Source organism: Falco peregrinus, chromosome 3 (genome assembly GCF_023634155.1).
Source record: "Falco peregrinus isolate bFalPer1 chromosome 3, bFalPer1.pri, whole genome shotgun sequence".
NCBI classification, from domain to species: domain Eukaryota; kingdom Metazoa; phylum Chordata; class Aves; order Falconiformes; family Falconidae; genus Falco; species Falco peregrinus.
In genome coordinates this window covers 15016501-15041771 of record NC_073723.1, presented here as the reverse complement: position 1 = coordinate 15041771, position 25271 = coordinate 15016501, and the positions used below count along the sequence as shown (strand labels likewise).

The window sequence follows — 25271 nt, the reverse complement described above, 5'->3', positions numbered from 1 at the left end:
AGACAACCATCTGCCCCCTTCTTTAGGGGCAATTCTTGGGGAATCCTCATGACAAATTCCACCCACAATCTACAGCAGTCGTGACAAGAGGTCTGCACGTCCTCCTGCTCAACAGTGTGAAGAACAGCAGGCAGGCCTTACAACTCCCTTGCAGGGAACTATATGGCAGCAAAAGATATGTAGACACTGTTTAAAGGAGAATGTATGTAATGAGCAAGCTGGCCTAGAGACAGGAAAGAAAGGAAAAAAAAAAAAATACAGGAACTGGGCAATAGCATTAGTCATCTTAATCCACTCAGAGTGTCTGGAGATCTGAATTAATAATCTGTTAATTGAACTGCGTGCTTTTCTGCTGGCTGGACCGATCTGTGTGTGAGTCTTCCAGGCAGCCACCAAACAGGCTAGGTGCAGCTCCTGAGGGAACACCAGAACCCTGCTGTCCTTGAAGCCCGTATCTCCCTGTACTCATGATCTAGGCAGACACACGTTTTCAAACACAGCTAAGACAGGGCTGGGCAAATGACAGCTGGAAAAAGATAAACATGGGCACCAATTGGCCCTTCCCCTGAAATGGGACATTTATAGATGCTGCCCATACACCCCAGCATTCCAGCGTGTTCAGCCCCACATTCCAGTGCCAGGCGTTCCTGGGCTGACACAGGCTGCTAAGGCACAAGTTCTCAAATGCTGCTCTGCTCTGGACGACACTAGGGCTGTCCAGCAAAGAGGCAGCTGCTTGCATGGGGCTGGCTCTCCCCCTGTTTCCATCTACTAAGTTACGCTAAGACAGGCTAAAAATACGTTAAATCTTTTCCTGGTAACACTTTTCTGTGTGAATAGCCGGGAGAGAAAAGCCAAAAGCTGGGGAGTATGGGGAGGAACAAAACGAGACAAAGCTGGGGACAAAGCAGGGCTTTGATCAGCATGAAAGCGGAAAAGCAAGAGGACCTGAAGTCAACAAGAGGACAGATTAATAGAAGAGGAGACCTGTCTGGATGGAATGAAGTGGAAGCAGTAAAGGTAAAAGAGATGATTCTGAAAAGACAGAATGGGAATGCAGAATCTGATGATGACAGCACAGAGTCGTCTTGCTGCAAAAGTAGGAAAGGAATGGAGGTGAAGACTGAAGATGTGTGTGAAGGAGCAGGCAGAAACGCGGTGGAACAGGTACGATGCAAGGAAGATAAAACACGAACAAAGGAAGCAAAGATGGAGAGGTGAGGTGAGATTTTAAACAACACAGGAGAGACTTTGTAATCTGTGAAGTTTGTGAAACCTGGATTTTCTCTTGGCTGAGCTGCCACTACTTATCAGGGACTGAAATGCAGGTCACGGGCAGGAGAATCCCTTATCAGGGCTAAGTCATGATATGTAATCACTGCCACTTCGACTTTTGCAGTCCTAGCTGGATCTTGACTTTCTGTCAATACTTTTGGTATCAGCACGCTGCATCCCTCCTCCTCTCCAAACACCATTCCACAATGAATTTACAACTTAGCTGTGCACGCAACATTGTCATCTTCTGTGCCAGGAAGGACTTTCCCCTCCCTCCTCTGCAGCTTTCAGGAGTTGCTTCCTTCCATGACAAATTCACTGTACCCTTCTTTCCTGCTGGGCTGTTCTTTCTGCCTTGTTCAAGACGCTCCTGTGCCTTGGCAATTATGCAGGCTGCTTCCCTTTCCAAAATGGAAAGCGACCTGGCTTTCTGCTCTCCTTATTTCCATACTCTAATCTTTCTTTTGTGGCTACCTCCTGTTCCAGTGTCAAAGGCTACCACAGTTCTGCTTCCCAGTTTTCCTCTGCAGAGAGCACTGTCATCTCTCACACCAGGGCACAAGGAGAGGGCAGTGACAGAACCACGGCTTCCCCCACGCATGGACCCACACCTCAACAGCCCCTCACTTACAGTGCGATTGACTCTCTGTAAGCCACTGCTGGGCAAAGCAGCCAGGGTCCGATAGTCCAGTCTCAAAGGCTCACTGGTGATATTCTGGAGAGGGGCAAGGGGAAGAGCAAAAAAACACAAACACCAGGAAGAGATCAGGCCCGCAGTCAACTAAATCAACTAGAAAGAGCAATTAAAAGGACACCACCCCTAGTAATAAGCAAGGCCTTATCTCCAAACTGCTGAAAGTTCCCCACTGCCTGAAAATGAACCTGGAATTGTTCCAAACGCAACCATGGGGATCCATGACAGAGGGCGGGCCTGAGAAATCCTGCAGGGAACACGTTGCTCTGGGCCCTTGGTCACCCACTAGTGCACAGATCCCCACCACTCCTCCTGCCCCCACCTGCACATGTCCACTCCCTTGTAGGGGGGGCGGAGAACATGACATACATACCAGTTTTGTCCAAATAGCATCCAGAAAGGCTTCCAGTCTGAATTTGGAGACATCTGGCAGTGCAAATGTACAATTCCTCTACGGTATCTTTTCTCAACCTTAACTCACACTCATTGTATAATTTCATTTGATTTCGCTTTGCATTTGTGTTTCTGTCTGCCTTTCTAATTCTAGCCACTGTTTTCCACCATTCCTTCCTCAATCACATTACAGATTTCTTAATTTCTGGTATCTTCTCCTATACCCAAGTCTTTTTTCTTTTTTTGGGGGGTGGGGGTGGGGGTGCAGAGGGTGGGGGTGGAGAACGTAAGTTATGGGGAATGTGCACTTCTAGCAATTTCTCCGGCCTTCAAGTCCAGTTGCATCCCTTTTCTGTGACTCTCCAACCCTCCCACCATGCTCCTCACCTCTGCCTCCTCCTCAAGTTGCTGTGTGGCTGCCTCCCGCTCCCTACGCATCCACTCCTTCCATGAGACAGGACAGAGTCAGAGCAGCATCCAAGTAGCACAGGCAAAGAGAGAGGGAAAGAAGTCAGCACCATGCTGGGCAGTAACTCCAGAGGGGGGACAAAGGAGCACGAACAGGGTTGGCACCAGGACAGAGCAAGCAGAAACCCAGCACATACGTTGGGCCTGGAGAAAGAGGAGCTGGAATTCTGCATAACCTCAATTATGGCCAGCAAACAGATGGGAATAGACACCCTGTACAACACAAGACAGGGTGCCACAACACGAGGGGAAGAGAGCAGACGTCTCTAAGATCCTCAGCAGGGTCAATCCTAGGGAAAAGCGAAGGAAGCTCAAGCCCCCACCAAGCACAAGCTACACCATCACCAAGGGAAGGCAAAAGATTGCTTATTGCTAGAAGAGACATCTTGACAGAGGACAGGCTGGAGAGGCTGGAAGGGAATGGAAAAACATATCTACAGAGCCCAGGCCTAGCTGTCACTAAGGAAAAAGACCTAAAAAAATCACATGCTTGTTAACAGCGTCGCAGCCAAAAGACTATATATCAAGACAGAAACTGTACAAGCATAAGGCAGGGCTTAAAATCAGCAGGTCAGCTCTCAGTCATTCAGCACAGCACAGGAATGTTGTAAGAGTTGACCAGTGACTAATCTCACAAGCCCCAGCTATGGGCTTGCTTCCAAGCTGCAAGAGGAAGGTAATAACACGTTACTTGTCTTAAAAGAATGATTTCTGTGCATTTGTACTTTTGTGACTTTTTGCACAGCACCTATGCTGCAGAGTGAGGGCTCTGGACAAAAGCAGCATCATTCTTTTGTTCTATTGCACGTTGCAACCCTCCTGACTGCTCCTCCCAAACAGCAGCAACCAGATGGTCCAGTAGTCCCAAGGCTGGAAGGATGGGAGGTGGAAGGCATCTGAGAAATACAGAGGGAGCTAACTCAAAGTTCTGATAAGCACCTAGGTCCTTTCTCTTCCAAAGCTTCTGTGCATTACCACTAGCAAAAAAATCAATGTCCCACATCACACACCCCTATCTCCAGACAATAATGAGCAACATGAGAAGACACTTAATGCTCTGGAGGATCTCAAGACCCAAAGAGATATTTAGGGATATTTAAGCTAAAGTCTATTCTGAATCTGGTTATGCTTAAGTGTTATCTGTAAGGTGAGTGTTCAAGCTGACACTAATCTTGTACATGATCCTTCCCTGAGGTCTCAAACTGAAGAGACAAGAGCACCAGCCAGCCCAGATGGAGGTGTGGAATGTTCAAAGTTCATTTCTGACAACATCTGGGGAGCCTGGGGAACCTCTGAATTAAGACTAGAAAAATAACTACAGCTACAGAGTTGAGACAAAGAAAATGCACCATGGAACAGCCCATGGAGATTTGCAGTTACTAATATTTCTATGGGAAACTGAATTAACAAAGAACTGAACTTGAAAGATGTATGCAGTGACTGCAACAGTGGTATATGAAAACCTCTACAGGACTAAGGGGCGAGTATAGCAAAGCCAAAATTCTTCCCATTTCTTCAGTTCACAACTTTACTGTAATGAGACACGTTTGATCTCTATCACTCTTGTGCAAAACTGAACATGAAACACTGAAGGCTCTGGCACTGAGGTGGCAACTTTCTACAGCATCACAGTGGCTACCACAGAGTGCCGGCTCCATCACTAGTGTAAAATTAATCATCAAAACCAGTATTAGAAACAGAAACCCAGTTTCAAGGTCACACTGAAAGGCAACAGCAGAAAAACATGTCTTTGCTTTTGAGACTCAGGCTCTCAGGAATCCCAGTAAGTCAGAGGAGTCTGTAGTATCCACTGCTACCCTCCTCCTAGTAGCCCAACAAACTGGCATCAAAAAATGTGAGAACTTTCAAAGGCACAGGCAATTCTGGAGGGGAGTCTTGGTCTCTGCTTATCACCAGGCTACAGGCAGAGTTCTTGGCTCTTCAGAGGTTGGGACAGACAACATTGTAATTATACTAAGCCACACTATAGTGAGACAGAGGGCAATATATAGAAATAAAGACCTTAGAAGTCCTTAAATACACATCACTGCAACCTCAGAACATTGATTTAAAAAAATCTGTCATATGTAAAACATCCAAGAAAGACGAACCACAATTACTGTGTATTGTTCAGCCTCCAAGAAGACTAATGACATTTGTTAGAATGTACCCACCTTTGTTTTGAAATGTTGCTGATGGCTGAATGACTAGTTATTGCTTAGTTTTCTTCTTTTAAATTAACTGTTTTAATGAAATTTCAAGTTGAAGTTTTCCTAAAAAGCTACCATAATACCATCAGCACTTTTTAAAATGAGATATGGCCAAGACTAAATCAACAATCATAAAGGTTTTTCTGGTTTTTTTTTTGTTTTTTTTTTTTTTTGACAAAGTCTCTGGGGTATTTTTAAATAATCTCAGCATCAATTTTAGAAAAGGCTTTATCTACCTAAGACTGAACTAATGCAATCTGCTTAGACAGAGCAGCATGGTTTGAAGGCCAGCAAGTCGAGGAAGGTGATCCTCTCCCTCTACTCTGCTCTGGTGAGACCCCACCTGGAGCGCTGCATCCAGCTCTGTGGCCCCCAGCATAAGACTGACATGGACCTGTTGGAGCAAATCCACAGGAGGCCACGAAGAAGTTCAGGGAGCTGGAGCACCTCTCCTATGGGGACAGGCTGAGAGAGTTGGGGTTGTTCAGCCTGGAGAAGAGAAGGCTTGAGGGACCTTACAGCACCTCCCAGTACCTAAAGGGGGGCTACAAGAAAGCTGGAGAGGGACTTTATATGAGGGCATGCAGTGATAGGACAAGGGGTGATGTTTTTAAGCTGAAAGAGGATAGGTTTAGATTAGATATCACAAAGAACTTCTTTACTGTGAGGGTGGTGAGACACCAGAACAGGTTGCCCAGAGCAGCTGTGGATGTCCCATCCCTGGCAGTGCTCAAGGCCAGGCTGGATGGGGCTCGGAGCAGCCTGGTCTGGTGGGAGGTGTCCCTGCCCATGGCAGGAGGTTGGAATGAGATGATCTTTCACAGCCCCTTCCAACACAAACCATTCTATGATTCTACAATTACTTGTTCTTGGTTTATCCAGGTGTTAGAAATGCTGATGATGACTCACAGTACCTGAACTCCAGAGACTATCCACATTCATACACTACCAATACAAAAGCAGTAGGAATACCCTTTGCTGTAACAGTAACACCACCAAATCAGGTTTCCTGAAACCACAACAAACCACTTTCAGTTCTTTCCTAGGCAAGGAACAAGACATTTTACAGAAAAAAACTAAATCTGATCTAAATTGGCTCTCCTATGAGCTGAACCAAGCGACCTGTAGAGGTCCGTTCCTACTTGAATTGTTCACAGGAATAGAATAGTTTGGGTTAGAAGGAACCTTGAACGGTCATTTAGTTCAACGCCCCTGCAATGAGCAGGGACACCTTCCACTAGACCAGGTTGAAAATTATTCTGAAGGTCATTCCACTGCAAGAATTTCCATCTAATTGTAGATCTCAAACAATATCAGAACACCTTGAGATACTTAGGACAGAAATTCCTTGCCTTTTTTCCTGCACATGCAAGTATCAACCTAAGCTGTAGGCCAGCAAAGCTAAAGCAAAGCTTCCAAAGGGAGTGTGCAACACATCAAACCCCTTTCGTCTCTCCACCCCAGTGTTTCATAGAATCATGTTCTGCATAGCCCACTGCAATCAGTGACAGAAGGCAGAGTAGGATTATATAATATATGTATGTTTAGTGAGTACATGTATCATAGAGTCATTTAGGTTGGAAAAGACCTTTCAGATCAAGTCCAACCATTAACCCAGCACTGCACAGTCCAACACTGAACCATGTCTCCAAGTGCCCTATCTACTCATCTTTTAAATAGCTCCTCGGATGATGACTCAACCACCTCCCCGGGCAGCCTGTTCCAGTGCTTGACAACCCTTTTGGTGAAGAAATTTTTCTTGAAATCCAATCTAAACCTCCCCTGGCGCAACTGGAGGCCATTGCCTCTTGTCCTATTGCTTGTTACTTGGGAAGAAGAGACCAACCCCACCTTGCTACAACCTTCCTGCAGGTTGTTGTAGGGAGCGATAAGGTCTCCCCTGAGCCGCCGCCTCTCCAGGCTGAGCACCCCCAGTTCCCTTAGCTGCTCCTCTTAGGACCTGTGCTCCAGCCCCTTCCCCAGCTCTGTCGCCCATCTCTGAACACACTCCAGCACCTCAATGTCTGACTTGCACTAAGGGGTCTAAAACTGAACCCAGGATTCTAGGTGTGGCCTCACCAGTGCCGAGTACAGGGGGACAACTGCTTCCCTAGTCCTGCTGGCCACGCTATTTCTGATACAAGCCAGGATGCTGTTGGCCGCCTGGACACACTGCTGGCTATATTCAGCTGGCCACAGACCAGCCCCCCCAGGCCCTTTCCCACTGTCCAGCTTCCCAGCCACTCTTCTCACAGCCTGTAGCGCTGCCTGGGGCTGCTGTGACCCACGGGCAGGACTCGGCATTTAGCCCGGTTGAACCTCATACAGCTGGCCTCAACCCATCGGTCCGACCTGCCCAGATCCTTCTGTAGAGCCTTCCTGCCCTCCAGCACATCAGTGCTCCCACCCAGCTTGGTGTCATCTGCAAACTGCCTGAGGGTGCACTCGATCCCCTTGTCCAGATCATCGATAAAAGATACTGAACAGAACCGGCCCCAGCACGGAGCCCTGGGGAACGCCACGTGTGACCAGCCGCCAGCGGGATGTCACTCCATTCCCCACCACCTTTGGGCCTGGCCACCCAGCCAGCTTCTAACCCAGTGCAGATCACACCTGGCCCAGCCACGAGCAGCCAGTTTCTCCAGGAGATGGTGTGGGAGATGGTGTCAAAGGCTCTACTGAAGTCTAGGTGGACAACATCCACAGCCTTTCCCTCATCCACTAAGCGGGTCACCTTGTCATAGAGGGAGATGAGGTCAGTCAAGCAGGCCCTGCCTTTCATAACCCCATGCTGGCTGGGCCTGGTCCCCTGGTTGTTCTGTACATGATGCGTGATGGCCCTCAAGATGATCTGCTCCATAGCCTTCCCCAGCACCGAGGTCAGGCTGACAGGCCTGCAGTTCCCCTGATCTCCTTCCAGCCCTTTTTGTAGATGGGCACCACACTGGCTAACCTCCAGTGTTCTGGGACCTCTCCGGTTTGCCAGGACTGCTGCTAAATGGTGCAGAGCGGCTGGGCAAGCTCCTCTGCCAGCTCCCTCAGTGCCCTTGGGCAGATCCTATCCAGCTGCATAGATTTGTGAGTGTCTAAGTGGAGCTGCAGGTCACTGTTTCCTACTGGACTGTGGGGACTTCATTCTTCTCCTCCTTGTCCCTGTTCTCCAGCTCAGGGGGCTGAGTACCCAGAAAGAAGCTGGTCTTCCTATTAAAGACTGATGCAAAGAAAGCATGAAGTACCTCAGCCTTTTCCTCATCCTTGGTGGCAATGTTCCCTGCTGCATCCAATAAAAGATGGAGATTCTCCTTGGCCCTCCTTTTGTTCCTAATGCATTTGTAAAAACATTTGTAAAAACATTTTTTTGTTATCTTTTACAGCAGTGGGCAGCCAGAGTTCTAGCTGGGCTTTCGCCTCTCTAATCTTCGCCCTGCATAAATTTGCGACATCCTTATAGTCCTCCAGAGGCTCTTCCAAAGGTGGTAAATTCTTCTTTTTCCCCTGAGTCCCAGTCAAATCACTCTGTTCAGCCATGCTGGTCTTCTCCCTCTCCCCTCCCTCCCATCGCATGCCTTAAAGGTCATACAGCCATCTTCTTGTTCACTGCCCATCTAAAACCTTAATTGTTTTTCCCAAAACAAGCAAAATCTCAAGCGTTAACTAAATTATAAAGATCACCTCCATCCAGAATTGCCAACACATCTAACACTCTTGTGGGGTAGCAAATGTAAAAAAAAAGCTGTGTTTCCAACTACAGAAAGAACCTAGAGAAATATTAGGTATATCTAAATTGGAAACCTGAAGAAACACCCTCAAAATGTGCACATAGTAGTTATCTGCCGGGAGAGCAGACTCCTAACTGACAATACTGAAGAATTCTGTTTTCCCTCATCTTCCGAAAGAGTTTGACTGCATAAATTACAGTTTTAAGTGGGACAACTAGAAAACCCAAGTCCTCGAGGGGCTCGACTCTGCTAATCTTTTTCTGTGAAAGGCTGAAACAGTGGGCAGAAATACTAAGTTCTTATACCGCATCAGGAAAAACATCATCTGAACTGAGGAGCACAAACTTGCAATTGATGAACATTGCCACTTCTTCAATTCAGGGCAGCTCTGAGCAGTGTGTTCTCATCTTTGCTCATAAAAGCTCTGTCAGGTCATGGAGTGCTCTATAGAGAGAACTGATTAAATGTGGGACTTTCAAGGTAATAAGCCATTTTTCTCAAAGTTTCAGCTTGGCCAGGAGGTACCAGCAGGTAAGAGAAAGACGAACTCTGTAAATAACAGAAGAGTACCACCAAAAAGGTACATAGGAAGGTATGGCAAAGCCAAAAAGCAGCTAGCATCACTGAATGGTGTGCTATGAAGAGAGAAGGCCCAAAGCCCCCCATGGCATTAACAGCTGGGTAGAGATAATTTGTGGCATTCTCCTTAAGGCTCACAGGCTTGGCAGAACCACTGTCAAGAACAGATTCTGCTACATGAAAAATCTCTCACCACTTTCTCCATTTCTTCTCTTTCCCACTGAGTTGCTTCTCTCACCATTTCCATCTCCTAGGAGAGACCAAAGTTAGAGCCACTTCACTCAGTGCTCTCTCCCCACTCGGAGCACCTGTAACCTCATGAAGATTTCACAGTCCCATCCTAGCGCACTCCTGATAAAAGTGCTGGGACCTGCTGATCCCATAAAAAGGAAGTCCACTACCCATAATTCTGCAGATTCCATGCACCAAGGGAGACACAAGAGATTTTCAGAAACTTTTTCCACTCCATAACATTCTCCCAGCATACCCACCTTCTGTAGGATCTCCAGTTCTTCAGGGCTTAAATCCCGATCAATGGAAGAGATACTTTCCAGGCTATTCTTGCGCCCAATACCAGCAGCAAAAGGGTTTGCAATAATTCCTGGGGACATCTGCAAAGCAAAAAGGCAGTAATACATGGTGGAAGCCTACAGTGTGTCATACAAAAAATTCCATATTCCCGGTCTCCCAGATACGGAGTACCAAGATGATCCTAGGCAAGTCAGAACTCTTTCACAACCTGAAACCTTGTTTCAGCTGTCAATTATCCAAGGCACTTGAGATCTAAGGAAGATGAGTTTAAACTGCAATTGGTACAGAGAGGGGATAAGCTGACAAAGGATCGGGTACATATTCTTGTGGAGAATAAAAAAGCTTACTTGCTAAGCCTTGAAGAAAAAAGGCTGAGAAAGCACAGGACTGCTATGGGTAAGTGTTTGCTTGTGGGGAAAGGCAAATACCAATAAAAAGACAATTTACTTTAAATGTAACATTGGCACAAGAAAATATACACATAAATAGCCTGGAGAAAATTAGCCTGAAAATTTGAAAAGCTACATTTCTAACCAGTGCAGTGATGTTGTGAAACAGTTCTGAAAACAGCAGAAAAGAGACAGTCTTTAGCGACTTGCTTTTATGAACTGGCAACCACCTCCAGCTCATACAGCGGGAGACCAGACTCTGAAATCTGGGACCTCAAAAAAAAAAAAAAATTCTACAGCAAAAGATTGGAATAATCTAGCGACCTTCTGTGAAGAAAGAAGCGGGATCTTTGTGGTACTGGTCACTGTGAGGGCACCCTGCACTTCAGTTCTCACCTCAATCGCAGCTGCAGCCTTGGGATCAAAGCCATCACACACTAGCACAAGGAGCGCATCACCCACACTTCGGAGTATCTGTACTGCTTCTGTATGCGTCATTCCCAGCAAACTCTGGTGATTCACCTCCAGGATCCGCATTCCCACCTTCAGACGGCCATCTCGGGCCGCAGCCCCTGAGGAGCTCACCTGTAACAAATGGGGGGAATCAAGATATCACCTAAGGAGGTAAGAGAAGATCAGAGAGCATGGGGACCATCAGGAAGAAGTAATGAGAGAGGACAGCATACGAAGGAAACAGGGAGAAAAGGCTGCAGCTACACGTCAGGGAAGGCATCTGGAAGTATTTACATGTAGTTACAGAAAGGAAAGGAAGAACATGTACAATTTGGTAGAGGAAACAGGTACAGAAGAAATATCTTATGGGAGATATAAAGAATCTGTATTTGAAATGTGTCGTCCCAAGGAAAGAAACTGCTTTTGTTTTATCAATGAAGCAGGTGAGAAAGAAAGCTCTTGCATCTATGATTTATCTTCACAGAAAGGAAAGTGTAATAATTTTTTGTTGGGAAACACAGAAAATGCAAGCATAGGGATAATTTTTGTGGATTAAGATAAATGAGGCATAAAGACTTTTTCCCTGTCTTTGGGGTAGAGACAGGCATAACAAATGACGCCTGTCTGCCATTTTCCATCCTCTCTTTCGCAGAAATAATGTTTAACTCCTATTTTCTTTCCTCAGCAAGTCACAAGAACTCATACTTGCCTGATGTACACAAGCTGCTACGAGGGGAAGCAACTACATGCAGCATATTGATAAGGCACATGAAAGCCAGAGTTTGTCTTACAGAGTGCAAGCATCCATGTACGTTTGAGGAGAGAATGAAAGTGCATGCTTTGCCACCAGAACAAAGGCAATAAAGGCAAGGAGTTCTATTCATATTTTTTTCCCACTCCAGAGTGGGAAAAAGAGACTGCAGGACTTGCTGCGGGTACAAAGTGAAAGAAAAGGAAAAAAAAAAATCCCCAAACCCAAACACATGCAAACATGAGGCTCGGGAGAAATACGCAAGCTGGGGAAGTGAGAAAAAAATTGAACAATAGTGATAGAAGTTACTATCGGGAACCAGACAGAAATACAGGATACAACTCAAAGTGCCTTAGCGAAAGGAACAGAATCACCAAATGGACATTACTTTTTCTAATGGGAAAACAAGAAGCCTGAAACAACAGGGGACGTACACACAGTCAAGCTAGGACCTAAATACATTTGGTATTTGTAACAACCTCGCTGGGAACACCACAGACAAATGAACGGCTTCAGTTCAAAGGCCCACTCTTAAAGCCAAAGAACCAATATAACTAAGCTTTACAAAGAGAATTATGACCAGTGCTACACAACGGCTTTGCAGAAAGAATGTCGATGTCAGGGATCTCAAGCAAAGCCTGTCAATCTATGACAAGAGAATAAGGAGCACACAATGGTGCACAAAGGTGGTTGCTGGGTGTGGGAAATGCAAGGACATGCATGACTGGTTGTCAAGGGACGATGGAGGCACAGGTAACATCAGAGGAAAGAAAAAAAGAAAGGACTACTGCACACCACATATTACTGGGATCAGAGAGGCAAAAAAACCCAAAACAAACGAAAGGCATAGGTGTTTGTTGGATTTATGAGAGCTGTTTTAGAGAAAAAACAGATACATGTTTAATAAAGTACCTGTAAATAGAAGAAAAAATGCTGCATGCATTTATATTTATTTTTTTATATTTGGGGGGAGGTAAAGCAGCCATGCATGCCTACACAGAATTTCTTCAGGCCTGTAAAGGAAAACATTTAAGTGTGTGTGAGCGCGTGTGCATGCACAAAAGTGGGCACATGCAGCCGAATGGAAAAAGACCGAGTACTCACAATTTCTTTTCCAGGGAGAGCAAGTGCATAAGTGTGACAGTAGAACACCCAGAAATAATGGGAGGAGGTGAAGTTAATGTAGAAAAATGTCCTTAACGCCAACTGTCATCTATATTATTGATATGTCACTGAGGGGCACTGAGCTATCCCCGTTGAGACAGATCATTAATTTCAAATTGTAGATATAATTTATACTTCCCACGGTATTCAACTTGTAACATTTCATCAAGAAGGTTTTAAAAAGGAAGAACTCGATTACAATTTTTTTAAAAAACTACAATTAAGGGACTCAATGGAAATGCAAATTAAGAAAAACTAAGGAGAAAGAAGGTAGCAATCAGACATCCAAAGAGGAGGGAGAAGAAAAAGCACTACCTTATCTCTCAGTTATTGGGAATATACAGACAAAATAACAGAAGCAGGAAAGACACTCTGGTTAGGACAGATAAGAGAGATCAAGCTGAAGTAACACAGTTGAAGGAACAGCAGAAAAGTTCAGTGCTTTGGTTCTCCACAGGTTAAAATAACTACTATTTTTTAAAAAAAGGCAGGAGGGAAAGGGGTAAACGAATCCTGCAACAGGGCTGAACTGTAAGCCTTCCAAACCCCTAAACACTGTAACACTGAAGAAGATAAAAACCCCCTACCTTAATCATTAAAAATAATCAGTTACAATAATTAAAGTTACTTTTTAAAAAAGTAAGTTACAATAATCTTAGATTTTGTTTTACTGCTATTAGAAGTATTGCAGTTGAACGTCCAGCTATTACTTTGATAGACTGATTTTACTCTTTTAACTTTAAAACTCAGGTAAAGAAGTCATATCAAGTAATAACTTGTAATAACAATTGCTGACCACTCCCTTCCTTTGGAAGTAGCCCATTATTAGGAATGGTTACTGCAACTGGCAACTATGGAGTGCCCACCATCCAGCAAGTATTATTAAGACCTCTAGAGCTAGAGCAGAGTTTCTGCCCTACCATACTAGCTGAAAAGGGAGCCAGTGACACTAACGTGAACATCCAAAGCCCCTTTGGTCAGCATGAAGACCAAAAATTACACCATTTATCACTATGCTCTGTTGCTAACAAGAAAGAAGAGACAAAATGTTTCACTAAGGAGCATAAGCTTATACACAGTATATTGTTGAAAAGAAAATATGCATTACTTCTTGGGGAAAAGTGACATGACAAATACATATGCCCGCAAGCAGTCATTTGCAAAGGAAAGAGAACAAAATTACATACACGTTGCATGGCACAGGAGGAAAGGGGAGCAATTCATAATGTTTTTGATGGAAGGAGAGAAGAGCATGCATGCTTGAGTGGGCAGGAAGGCCACAAGCATCTGGGGGAAGCAACAGGAATGAAGGAGAAGAGGAAAGATGCATGGGTTCATGTTATACAAAAAAAGGCAAGAAGCACAAGGCAAAATAAAAGCAAACCTAGGAAATGAAAGAAGAAATGCGGCTGTTGCAGAGGAAGAAATATGAAAGGAAACAGATGTGCCTCCTTCAGTGGATGGAGGAGAATTGATGTACCCAGTGAAAAGTGGAGACAGCGTATCAGACAAATTCCACAGGGATCACCCTTTTCCCCAGCAGTCCTTGCATGCAACCAAGCTGCAGAGTTAGTGGTCTGGTACCTTAGAAATGAAGATGCCTTCATCAGTGGGATCAAATGGGTTTCCAGCATGACCTTTTGCTCCACCCCGGATGCTGATGCCCAGCTTTTCTCCTGGAGCCTTTTCAATGCATATTTCCTGTAAACACAGAAAAGGTCTCCTTGTTTCTGGGTCATGTTCAGACAGGAGCTGTTGAAGAAACACTCCTAGTAGCTGGCCATATTCTAAATACCCTGAAAAGGACCCGAATTAGGCCTTTCACCCATTTGACACAGACTTTTGATGAGTCTTCTGCCCTTTTCTGTATTTCTGTCCCCTGTTCAGGTCTGGTCTTCATGAAAACTGATAATTCTCTGATCACAGTATCACCATGGGCATGCCAAGAGGCCCTCCACAGTCCTCAACTGGATAGATACTTACAAGAGATATATATTTGGATTCTGCCCAAAGGGAAGGAAATTTCAACCAGAAGGTTAATTTGCACTCTAGTTCCGGACTTCCAACCAGGTAAGGAATTGCCTTGAAAAGTGATCCTTCTATAAAGAGAAGTGTGATTCCCCACCCCGTTCTCTTACTCAGAACCTACCTGCATGCCAGGTGGTGGCGGATCTCGCCTTACTAACATAGTCAGCTCCTGGGTGTTAGAGAGCAGGGCATTCACTGCTTCCTGGTGGGTAGCATGGCGCAGGTCAATACTATTTACCTCCAGGATCCTGTCCCCTACACGGAGCCCACTGCGAGATGCCAGTCCACGGGGAATGACCTGCAAAGGATCATTAATATTACAACTAGAGAAGGAAATTCCCTCTCTCCTTGGAGAGACACCGATTGTGTCCCTAGGCTATCCTCCAACATCCTCTGAGGCCTGTTTTGACTTCTTTCTCCGCAACCCAAGAGGTAACGTTATCTGTGAACCCTGGCAAAGAATGAAGTAAGATTTGCTTTAAAGTGCCATTCGATATACTCTTATATCCTCATATTATCATTTTCATCCGAACCACTCCCGTGTCAGCTTTCCCATGACTTAGCCTGTGACTGTAACCAGAAGACAGCTTTCTCACAAGAACTGTGAGAAACTCAAATGTTAAACTGCAGGGCTGTTGCTGGAAGTGCATCATCTACCATTACAAACAGCCACTGTACCAGCACTGACAGTGTGAGTACACCTCCAGTCCTCAAGAAGTGCTCTAGAGGAGATCTTGAGAGCTACAGAGTTACTAACCAAGAAACCTAACTTCTATTCCTGGTAAAACAATAGAGTGAACAAAGGCAAAGATCTGTGAGCATGCGGATAAGCAAATCCTGCCTCATTGACCTGCTGAAGCACTGCGAGAGAAACAATGAACACATGAAGGAAGCAATCTGGTAGATGTAACTTCTCCACTTCCGAATGGTTCTTGACAAGGTCTGATGCAAAGTCTATCAGAGAAGCTGTGTCCACTAGACGGGAGGAAAGGCCACTTTAATGAAAGCTGGTTAAAGGAGAGGAAACAAAGGGCAGGGCTGGACAGCTGCTGCTCAGGACACAGAAGATTCACTGGTAGGGTGCCTGAGGGGTTGGTACAGGACTGGTGTTATTCAGCACATCCACTTGTAACCTGAAAAAGGTAGTGAACAGTGAAATCTCCAAATCTGCAGATGATATTGTGCTGGTTTGAGCAGCCAGACACCACCCTGGTGGTGGGGAACTTCAAAAGGGGTGAAGAAAACGCATTAAAAAGACATGAGCTTCAGCACAGACGAGTCTATGGAAAAACACCTTGAACCATGCACACACAACACTGAACTCAGAAACAGTAACTCAGGCAAGTTCCTAGAGACACTCACATGTTCTCTGAAATTATGGGCTCTGCATGCAGGAAGAGACAAAAAAAAGCCAACAAAACTTTGGGCATCATCAGAAAGGGTACTGAGATGAAGACAGACAGAATCACGTACATCTCCAGGACTGTTCAGTTCTCTGTTCCAAAAAAGGCAGAGCAGATGGGGACCCAGAAACTGCACCGAGGACTATGCAAGGATGATGGTGACAGGCCACAGGGTAAGGTCTCCAACACCAGTCAGAGTATCCTTGGCGCTATCCCTGGCACTTCCACAAGGAAGGATAAAGCTTTCAGGGTCTTGGGCTGTAGGGAGTGCCTGGGACCTCTCCCTGGGGCTGGTGGTGCTCTCACCAGTGGAAGGTGGGCTCTGATCATGGTGCCAAGCTAGCAGGTGAAGAAGCTACAGGATGAGGTGAGCATACTGCATAGCATCAGTGAAAATGAACAGGAGAGCAACAGGCTCTTTGCAGAAACACTGCAGAGAGAACAGTCCCAATCCAATGTTGTACAGAAGAAGGGTCAGCTACAGGCTATGCTTAAACAAACAGCAGAGGCTCCCAAGCTGGAGAAGGCTGGGAGCTTGAGTCTGCTGGCAACACAGTGAAGAGTCCTTCTCACTACGGTCACGCACCTGAAATTTTACAAGGTATAGTGCCTTGTAGCAGATGAGGAGAAACAAACCACACAAAAGGAGGCACTGAAGCAATCCCAGAATGAACACGTCGGCACCAACAGGAAGCATCAGGTTAAACCTACTGCAAACCGCTTCTGCAAGGGACAGAGGCACACATCTGTCAAACAAGACATGCTGTTTCAGAGGCTTGTTGCTAGCCAGAGGCTTGGATCCAGTATGCTCTGAAAGGCAGCTAAGGCAGCAGTATGCCCTTGCAACCCTTGCAGCAGTGGAGGGTGTAGCCAGCCAAGGGAAATGATCATTCTTCACTGATGAGTGCTTGTGGTGTTGCATCTAGAGCACAAGGCAGACACTGATAAAGTGGAATGAGTGGAGCAGAGGGCCAAGAACATGAACAGGGGTGTTGAGAATACATTGTACAAAGAGAGGCAGAGACCTGGGGGTTTTCATTGTTGAGAATGGGAAGCTAAAGGGGATGTTGCCGTTGTCTTCAACTACCTAACACAACGGTACAGAGAAAACAGATGCCAGGCTCTTCTCAAAGGCACACAGTGGTATAGGGAGAGAGGCACTGGATCCAGGTTGGAACAAGGAAAATTCTGTCTAGATATTAGGAAAAAAACATACACCATAATAGTAGTTAAACAGTGGAAGAGAAGTCCAGAGAGGCTGTGAGATCTCCATCTCTGAAGATACTCAGAACTTGACTAGACAAGGCTCTCAACAAGCTGATACAGGCTGGCCCCATGCTTTCAGTGAGATCAAATAACCTCTGCAGGTCCCTTCCAACTTGAATGATCCTGTGATGCTACATCTTGAGAAGGACGTAGCTGGATTAGAGGAGGTCTGGAGAAAGGCAACAATGAGGGGATGAAGCAGCACCTTGCAAGGGGAAACAAAGGCCACAACTCTCAAGTTTGGAGAGAAAGCTGAGGAAGGAGAATGAGTGAGGTTTACAACACTGAAGGTGGTGAGTAAGCTGAATACAGGACTTCTGTTTACCAAACTGACAATACCAGAATGGAGGAGCATGTCCCACAGTGTAACCAGTGGGACACTGGTTTAGAGCAGATCAAAGAGTGCTTCTTCAGGTGACAGGTAATGATGTTCTGGGACTTGCAGGCATAAGTGTTGGAAGAGACAGATTCAGTATGCCCAAGGGACAAGAGACGTGTGGATGCAGAAAGAGCTAGGCAGGGATGTCCTCTCTCTCACCCCTAATCCAGTAAGTGTGGATGTGTGGGACTACAAAGGGAATGACCTGCAGCAAGTGGCTGGTTTTTGTGCTGTCTCTAAATAGCGTCAGCTAATGCCACTACTGGAAAGAGGGCAGTGGCCCACAGGACACTGGCCTGAATGCAGAAGAGTGTGTCTGTTTTTCCTTGCAGTAACACACTCATCACACTAACACTTTCAGAGTCATGACTGGTTTTCCAAAATGCCTGCGTCTTTCCAGGATTCATTAAAAGCTAACATAAGCTCAGCAATTTCAAAAGCTAACTCTCCCCAAACAGTTCAGCATGAATTAGACAGGTTTGCAGGCTTTTATGTGCCATTTACGTTTCTACAACAGCAGCAGTATGTCTAGTATAGGCTAACTCTTTACATATGTACGCATCCTTCTCCCATCCCTTTTTCTTTTCTCTTTAATTTATTCTGTACTTCTTAGACTCTTGCATCAAAATCTTTCATCTTAACCCCAATAATTAAACAGCTCAGGAGTGTCCACTGCTAGGCTGCTCACACAGGACTCTACCTTTGAAATGAAGACACCTGGTTCATGAATCCCAAATGGATGGCTTGAATGGTCACTGCCTCCTACGATGCTGAGTCCCAGGGGACCACCTGCTTTTACAAGGTGAATTTCCTTGAGGGAACAAGAAGCAGAGTCAAAGGGAATAAGGGATACCACATAAGGACTACAAACACTGAAAAACATGGAGTGAGGGATGTTTTACTTGAGTGAGCACAAGGTAAGCACCCACAGAACAAGGGGATTCCCCATTACTTCTCAACACCACAGTTAACACAGTGGAACAGCCCTCATCAGACTAGCAATTTTTCAAATGAAAACCACCCAAGATGACACTACCCCATATTCCGACAGACAGACTCACCTCAATGGGATACTGATCCTCCAGGCCTTTAGACAGATGGTTCCTTTGCAGCGAAGGTGTCTCCTCTGGTGGGCTCTCCCCATGGCTGGGAGGCGGTGGTGGGGAGTGCATGCGCACTCGTGGCACGCCTGGCGAGTCTCCCTCGCTGAGCTGCTCTACACCCTCTCTCTCTACCAGCAGCACGATGGTGGGGGAGGATGCGGTAAGCAGCGCTACTGCCTGATCATGCCTGGCTTCTGTCATGTCTACCCCATTGATCTAGAACAACCCGCAAACTCAGCGTCAGACCATCACCCGAGTACACCCTGTCATTTTAAGCACTTAGCCAAGCACTCTAAGGGACCCCATTCTGCTGGAACACTGCCCCGCCTCGAAAGTCTGTTCCCCAAAGCAATTCTCAGTCCTTCCTATCTGGCAAAGGGACACTGAACCTGTTCATTCCCACGTGACCAGAATATCTTCTTCCTAGACTTACCAGCCCCTTTCGCACCTTTTCTGTATACCTCCAAGCCCTAACAGCATCAGCAACATTCCAGGGGACCATGAAAGCTAAGTACGATGCCCCACCTCCTGGAGCACTACAAACCTAGCTATTGCCCAGACAATACTGCGGCTCACGCATTACCAGGAAAGTACCTGCCATTCCTTCTGGGCTTTGCATTCCAGCTTTCCTACTGGGTCACGACAAAAGAAGCCCAAGAGGTTGCACTACAGGAACAGATCCAATATGGGAAGACGACAACACAGTGATTGCCAGAAGTGATGCCATGGCACATAAATGTGTCATAGCACCAGCTGCCTTTGCACTAGGCCATTTGCCCTTATCAATCACTCTCAAAGCCCAGACACAGGCACTGAAGAGCATGACCTGATGTGTAACAGGACCTGTCACCGGCCACAGGGTTACTGTCCACCCATGCTGGGCAAGGTTACAGCAGTCTAGGGAAGATGTCAGTTTTAAGCCATAAAAAGTGTATGCCAGGTATAAAAAGACTTGGAAGCACTGAGAAAGAGACTGTTAGTCCACAGTGACTGACTGACTGACACAAAAAGAAAGCTAGAATTCTTTTGGACAAGAAAACATCCAATATGCTATGCCAAATTAATCTCAAGAATACAACTACAGTTGTCTTGTGGAATCAGTGAAAGATATAATGCTTCAGACAAAGAGGCACTTCTAGTACGCACAGGGAAGAAACAATGTCATTCGTACAAAGCATTGAGGAGAACTCATCTGAAAAACTACACTATTCTCATCCTTCACATACACAAAAATTATCTAACATAAGTTAACAAGATGCGCAGAAAAAAAGCTGCTATGACAGGCAGGGAAACAGAGAGCCTTTCCTACAAAATTAAAGATTTAAAACAGCTTGCCTAGAAACTCAAAGGACCAGAAAAGATGTGACTGTTCTCCATTAATGTATGAGGGATGGAATACTGAGAGGAGAGCTAAGCTAGAAGAACACTGCCAAAAGGATGACACTTGCCATGAAAAAGCTGAAGCTGAAAATGAAAAAGTTTCTAGTTCTTAGGTTCTGGAAAAGCTTTCCAAAATTAACAATGAGGACATGAAAAGAACAGCTGTTAAGACGGAGTTTGATCAGCTTACAAAATAATAACATGACTTTGTAACAGCAACTGAATTGTGTAGCCCAATTCCTCACTGGCTGATTCCTTGAAATAATATAGTACTTCCCAGTACCTTCCAAGAAAGCAGTTTCTGGACAAAGCTGACTGCACACAGTTTGTCAAGACTTCGTCCAGAACCTCCATAAACACCACCATCACCCTCACCCAACCTGCCCCATCCCATCCAGAGCCAAGTGTGCTGTGCTCCGTATGACATGGAAGACGACAGGCAAGACAGCCCTGTCCTGTGCTGGACACAAACAGCAAACTCTCGGCCCTGCAGCATCCTCTCTACTCAAAGTATTGTCCCCAAAGGGACACCTTTGGCACCAACCATAGAGAACAAACAGAAGGCTGCGAAGGCATGCCAGCCTGCACATGCATGCAGGAAGAGGAAGGATGTAAAGGTAGCTGGGTAATGGCTGCTGAGCATAAAAGACAAGGCAATAAGCAAGAAAGATAATGAATTAAACACACAGGTGCACAAACCTTAATTAAATGCAGATAACAGAGACAAGACTCAAGACACTCATAGATGGATCATTAAAGGAATCATTGAAATGGTAACAATTAAAGAAATGCAACCAAAAACTTGGTAATCAATTTGCAGAAGAAATCAAGATTATCGTGGGTTATCAGAACAGCTCTCAAAGGAAAGAGCAAACTTGCTACAGGAAGTTTTAAGGGGCACTGTGGGAATGTGCAAAACTTATTAAAGGATCACGGGTGGGAAAGGGCAGTGGATAAGGAGAGAGGAGGAACAAGCATGGGGAAATGGAGAGGGTGGAAAGTAAAAAGAGGCTGATAACAGGCAAGCAGGCTGCTGGTCAGTGTGCTTGTCTGGCCAAGCCCTGTGCCAGTTCACCACCTTTTTACCAAAAAAAAGGATGCAAAAAAAAAAAAAAAAAAAAGAGTACCACCTGCTCTATCTTTTTACCAAACTCTGTTTGTATTAACTGGGTGAGTTTCCTCTGTATTCTGGGTAAGCGTGCAAGATCTACTAGCAAAATTCAAGTCAGACCAGCCAGCAAATAGGAATCCAAAACACGCAAAGACCCAACAGCTGGCCCAGAAACCAGATAAAAGGCTCCTGGTCTCACCAAAGAGCCTTGAAGAACTTGCCGCTTGGGCCAGAGACTGAAGAGACCTGCAAACACGAATATTTATGTGAGCTGAGTGAGGGAGTGTATGTGCATGTTCCACTAGCAAACCTTAAATCTCATTAGCCAGAGGGTAAGAACAGAGTTAAACTGGCTGCATTGTTCATGCCCTATGAGGACTGTTTGTGTTTATGCACGCAGCTGTAAAGGTACTGACCCCTTCTTGCCTGTGTAAACCTGTGGCCAGCCAGTTAAGTGGAATCTGCACTTAGCCTTCCTGATGGCTGGAACCTGGGAATGGGGAAAAGCAGCAGCCTTGTGTCCAGTGGACTGGGAAGGGAGGATCCCCTTGGGTCCTCCCATCTGCCAGATATACCAATTTTTAACAAAGATGACATGCGGAAGAGGCGTGGCCCTTCGGTTTTTATCACCAGATCAAGGCCCAACATATTCCACAGACAGACCTGGTGGAGCAGCATGCACTCTTGACTTCACGCATTCCCCTCTTATTTTTCTGCCACTGCCAAGATGTATACCGAAAGTATACAGTGGTACTTCCCTGGACTAGTGAGCAGGGACACAGGAACTCCCCAAGTGAGAGGTACATGATATATAACAGCCTTTGATGGCATTTTACTCATTAACTTCTCCATTACCTGGCAATCATGATGCCTTCCCAGCTTTTGGACAGCTTTCAGTGGCCTTTATTGCTATGTCTCTGCTTAGCAAAAGAACAAGGCCAGCCAGTGCAGCAGCTATCAAAGTGCCCAGAGGAAGGGCACAAGTGTCATCTAACCTCTCCCAGAGCCACACATTTTTCTGTGTGCCAGGGAGCTGTATTACTCCGGCAAATTTCTTAGTGATCAGACTGCTGTCATTAGGACCCGACGTGTCGCCTGGTGCTACTACTGTAGCCTCTACTGTACTACAGTACTGTACTACAAACCTCGCCCAGAATGAGTTTTCTGCAGTCTACTCCCAGTCCTATCCCAAAAAAACTAGCGGCCCTTAGCCACTGCTCCCAGTCCTGCACCCTCCCTACTAGAACCCCATCCCACGATTTGAACTCTCCAACGCTCCCCCACCCTGCAGTTGCCTGCTCTGTATTTTCCACTACCAAAATCACTCTCACGACGCCTGTGATGACTCTCAAGATACACTACAATATGGGGAAAGCTGGAGAGTTAGTAGACAATCACTGGTGAGTTTTGTGGGGTGTTAACTTTGGAGAGAGATCTCGGCTGGGCTCTTCAGTCCATGTACTCAAAGCTCCCTTAAGAAAGTAAAAGGAGCTATCCCAGTCCTCCCCCTGCAGGGAAGTCCAGGACGATTTAGAGTACAAGGGAAGAGTATGAAGCTGTGCTGTATTTCTTTTCCTAAGAAAACAAAAATTCTTTGGCAAAGCGAGAACTGAGGCATGACTAGGAGACTATGTTTCTGGAAATGGGCTTCTGCCTGCTGGACCTATGAAACCACCTCTGTGTCCCAACAAGGGCCCTCCTGCTTTCCCCATGCAGATTACAGGGGAACACACGCAACCTGCCCATTCCAGGAAACACCACATCCTGAAAAACTTTCCCATAAAAATGGGCAACCGCTGCTTCAAAAGAGTTGCGGTAAAGAGGAAATTTACAGGTTGCTCTGCGGGCACTGCTTTGGAGTGAACAGACACTCTCTCAACAACCAGTATCACTGAGCCAAGGCAGCCCCACAGCTCCAATCTAGCACCAGCTTTTGCCAGAGATACAGCAGAACTCACACCACTGCTCACACATCTTTTACAGCACGCAGATATTCTCAAGGATAAATATCACCAAGAAGATACGAGAGGCTTCAGGATGTAACACTACCACTGTGTGGATATCATACTTAGCAGCGAACTCCACAAGCAGGAAAGGCAGGATGGCAACTGCTGCCAGAAGGCATGGCTGTTGGAGAGGCGACAGCCAGGCAACTCGCAGGAAGGCACAGAAGTTACATAAATAGTCCAGACTAGGTAAGTGTTCTCCTAGAAGACAGTAATTTGTTCCTGCTTTCAGCATAACTGAGCACAAGATTTGAGCTGCAAGTGATGATCAGCACCAAACCTTTTATGACTAACACACACTTCAGCGCGGGTAACAACCTCGAGAGCAGAGGACCATGCTTGAGAGCACCGACCTACTTCCTACCTATGCAGGAACACTGCACTCATCATTGCACTGACGACAGCAAGGCCTTCGTCCACATTATCATCTGACATAGGCCCTGAGTTCTGTAAGCCCTGAGCCCATACACTGCAGTCTGAAGACACTGCAAGCTATTAGTAGAGAATTAGATCTGCTTTTCCTATGAAGCTGCCCACGGATATAAATAGAGCTGCTAATGTGGGGTGGGGACAGATTTGACCTGACTCTATTTCTGAGATCTCATGTCTCCTTCTTGCCACAGGTAGAGAAAATCAATACATGATAAGCTGTGTGCCCGCAATTATGCCTCTCAGTCATGCCTCTGTACCAGTGGAGCATCAAAAGATGAATAAAACCAGAATAATTTAGGTTGCCTGGCAACAATCAGGGTCAGGGCTTGATTTTGGGAGGAGAGGGGAGCACCAGCAACGAGGGAGAGATGCTGTACCAGTTCAAGTCTCCTGCCAAGATACGAATGTCAGACCTGGGCTAGAGCTCCACTAAAATTTTGTGCCAGAGCAAATACAACACAGCCCCCAGCCTAGGGATAGAGCAGACAGAAGCCAGCACTGACAAGGCTGTATCAGTGTTTACTCACGCCAGCTCTGTGGTAACACGTGCTCTTACCACAACAGCTGGATCAGAAACCCACCACCAGCACCAGGATGCAGGAGCTTTCACTTGGAGGCAGCATGCGAGCTTGGGAAGAGGGTCAGGAGACTCAGCAGACTCTCCCCGCAGGAGGGGGAGCATGTGATGCATTAGGCAGAGAGACTTGGGGTTAGAGGCAACAGTGAGATCCATACCACCGACACAAACAGGAAAGGAACCCGGGGTCGGAGTTTCAAATGAAAGCAGGGGGAAGCACTGCAGTACACCCTGCCCAGCTCCACACCACCCTCAGGCAGCCTCCCTCCGCTTCAGCCTATGCTGACCCCTGCCACCCTGCTCTCCACGGAGAGCCCGTCAGCTGTGCCCCAAAGGGGTTCCCTCCCCACACACTGTGCTGTGGCAAAGGCCACCAAGGCTGTCCTACGAGGCCCTGGAGGGACACCAGGCTAAGGCAGTGCCGTCTTATCATCCCCCTCCAGCACAGCCTGGACTGCCACATGCCATTCCTGTGGGGAAGCACTCACACGCAGCACTTGTGGAAAGGGGAGGCATTAACTGCATTAACCGCACCCACTACAAGTCACGGGCAGGGGTAGAACTACCAAGATTAAATGCTCTCCCAGAAGGCCCAGGAACCGAAAGAAGGACCCCCAAAATCCACCTTCAATGACAGAAAAGCAGTCCCTGAACAAGGAAGGGCAGGGAGCTGAGTCAGACCCTCTTCCCTGCACACCCACACTCACCGAGATGACCCGATCTCCTACGTGCAGGATCCCGTCCCGATGGGCTGCACCACCCTCTGCAATCCGTGAGATAAAAATCCCCTGAAACACAGGCAGAAGAGTCAGAGCAGCCTGGGCTTCCCCTCACCAGGCCTTGGCTTTCCAGAATAGTTCCCGGACACCAGGCAGGTCTCAGCCCTTCCCCCTTCACAGACCCCTCCCCTGCCCTGGCACTTCCCATTCGTTTCTCACTCCACACAACCCCTCTTCTGCT

General features: G+C 46.4%; 1 protein-coding gene across 24 annotated transcripts in view; it reads right to left on the bottom strand.

The window, feature by feature from the left end:
- SCRIB (scribble planar cell polarity protein) overlaps window positions 1–25271 on the bottom strand; it is a 116208-nt gene that overhangs the window by 37698 nt on the left and 53239 nt on the right. For 10 of the 24 annotated variants that reach the window (XM_055799323.1, XM_055799299.1, XM_055799306.1 and 7 more), the window contains exons 20-29: window positions 25019–25099; window positions 18764–19021; window positions 18403–18513; window positions 14776–14952; window positions 14211–14327; window positions 10655–10843; window positions 9830–9949; window positions 9532–9588; window positions 2750–2806; window positions 1907–1990 (exon numbers count right to left, since the gene is read on the bottom strand). In XM_055799323.1, the coding sequence (XP_055655298.1) occupies window positions 1907–1990; window positions 2750–2806; window positions 9532–9588; window positions 9830–9949; window positions 10655–10843; window positions 14211–14327; window positions 14776–14952; window positions 18403–18513; window positions 18764–19021; window positions 25019–25099 (1251 nt within the window). The remainder of the gene's footprint in view (window positions 1–1906; window positions 1991–2749; window positions 2807–9531; window positions 9589–9829; window positions 9950–10654; window positions 10844–14210; window positions 14328–14775; window positions 14953–18402; window positions 18514–18763; window positions 19022–25018; window positions 25100–25271) is intronic. The other 14 variants (XM_055799322.1, XM_055799305.1, XM_055799313.1 and 11 more) reach the window with 4 other exon arrangements.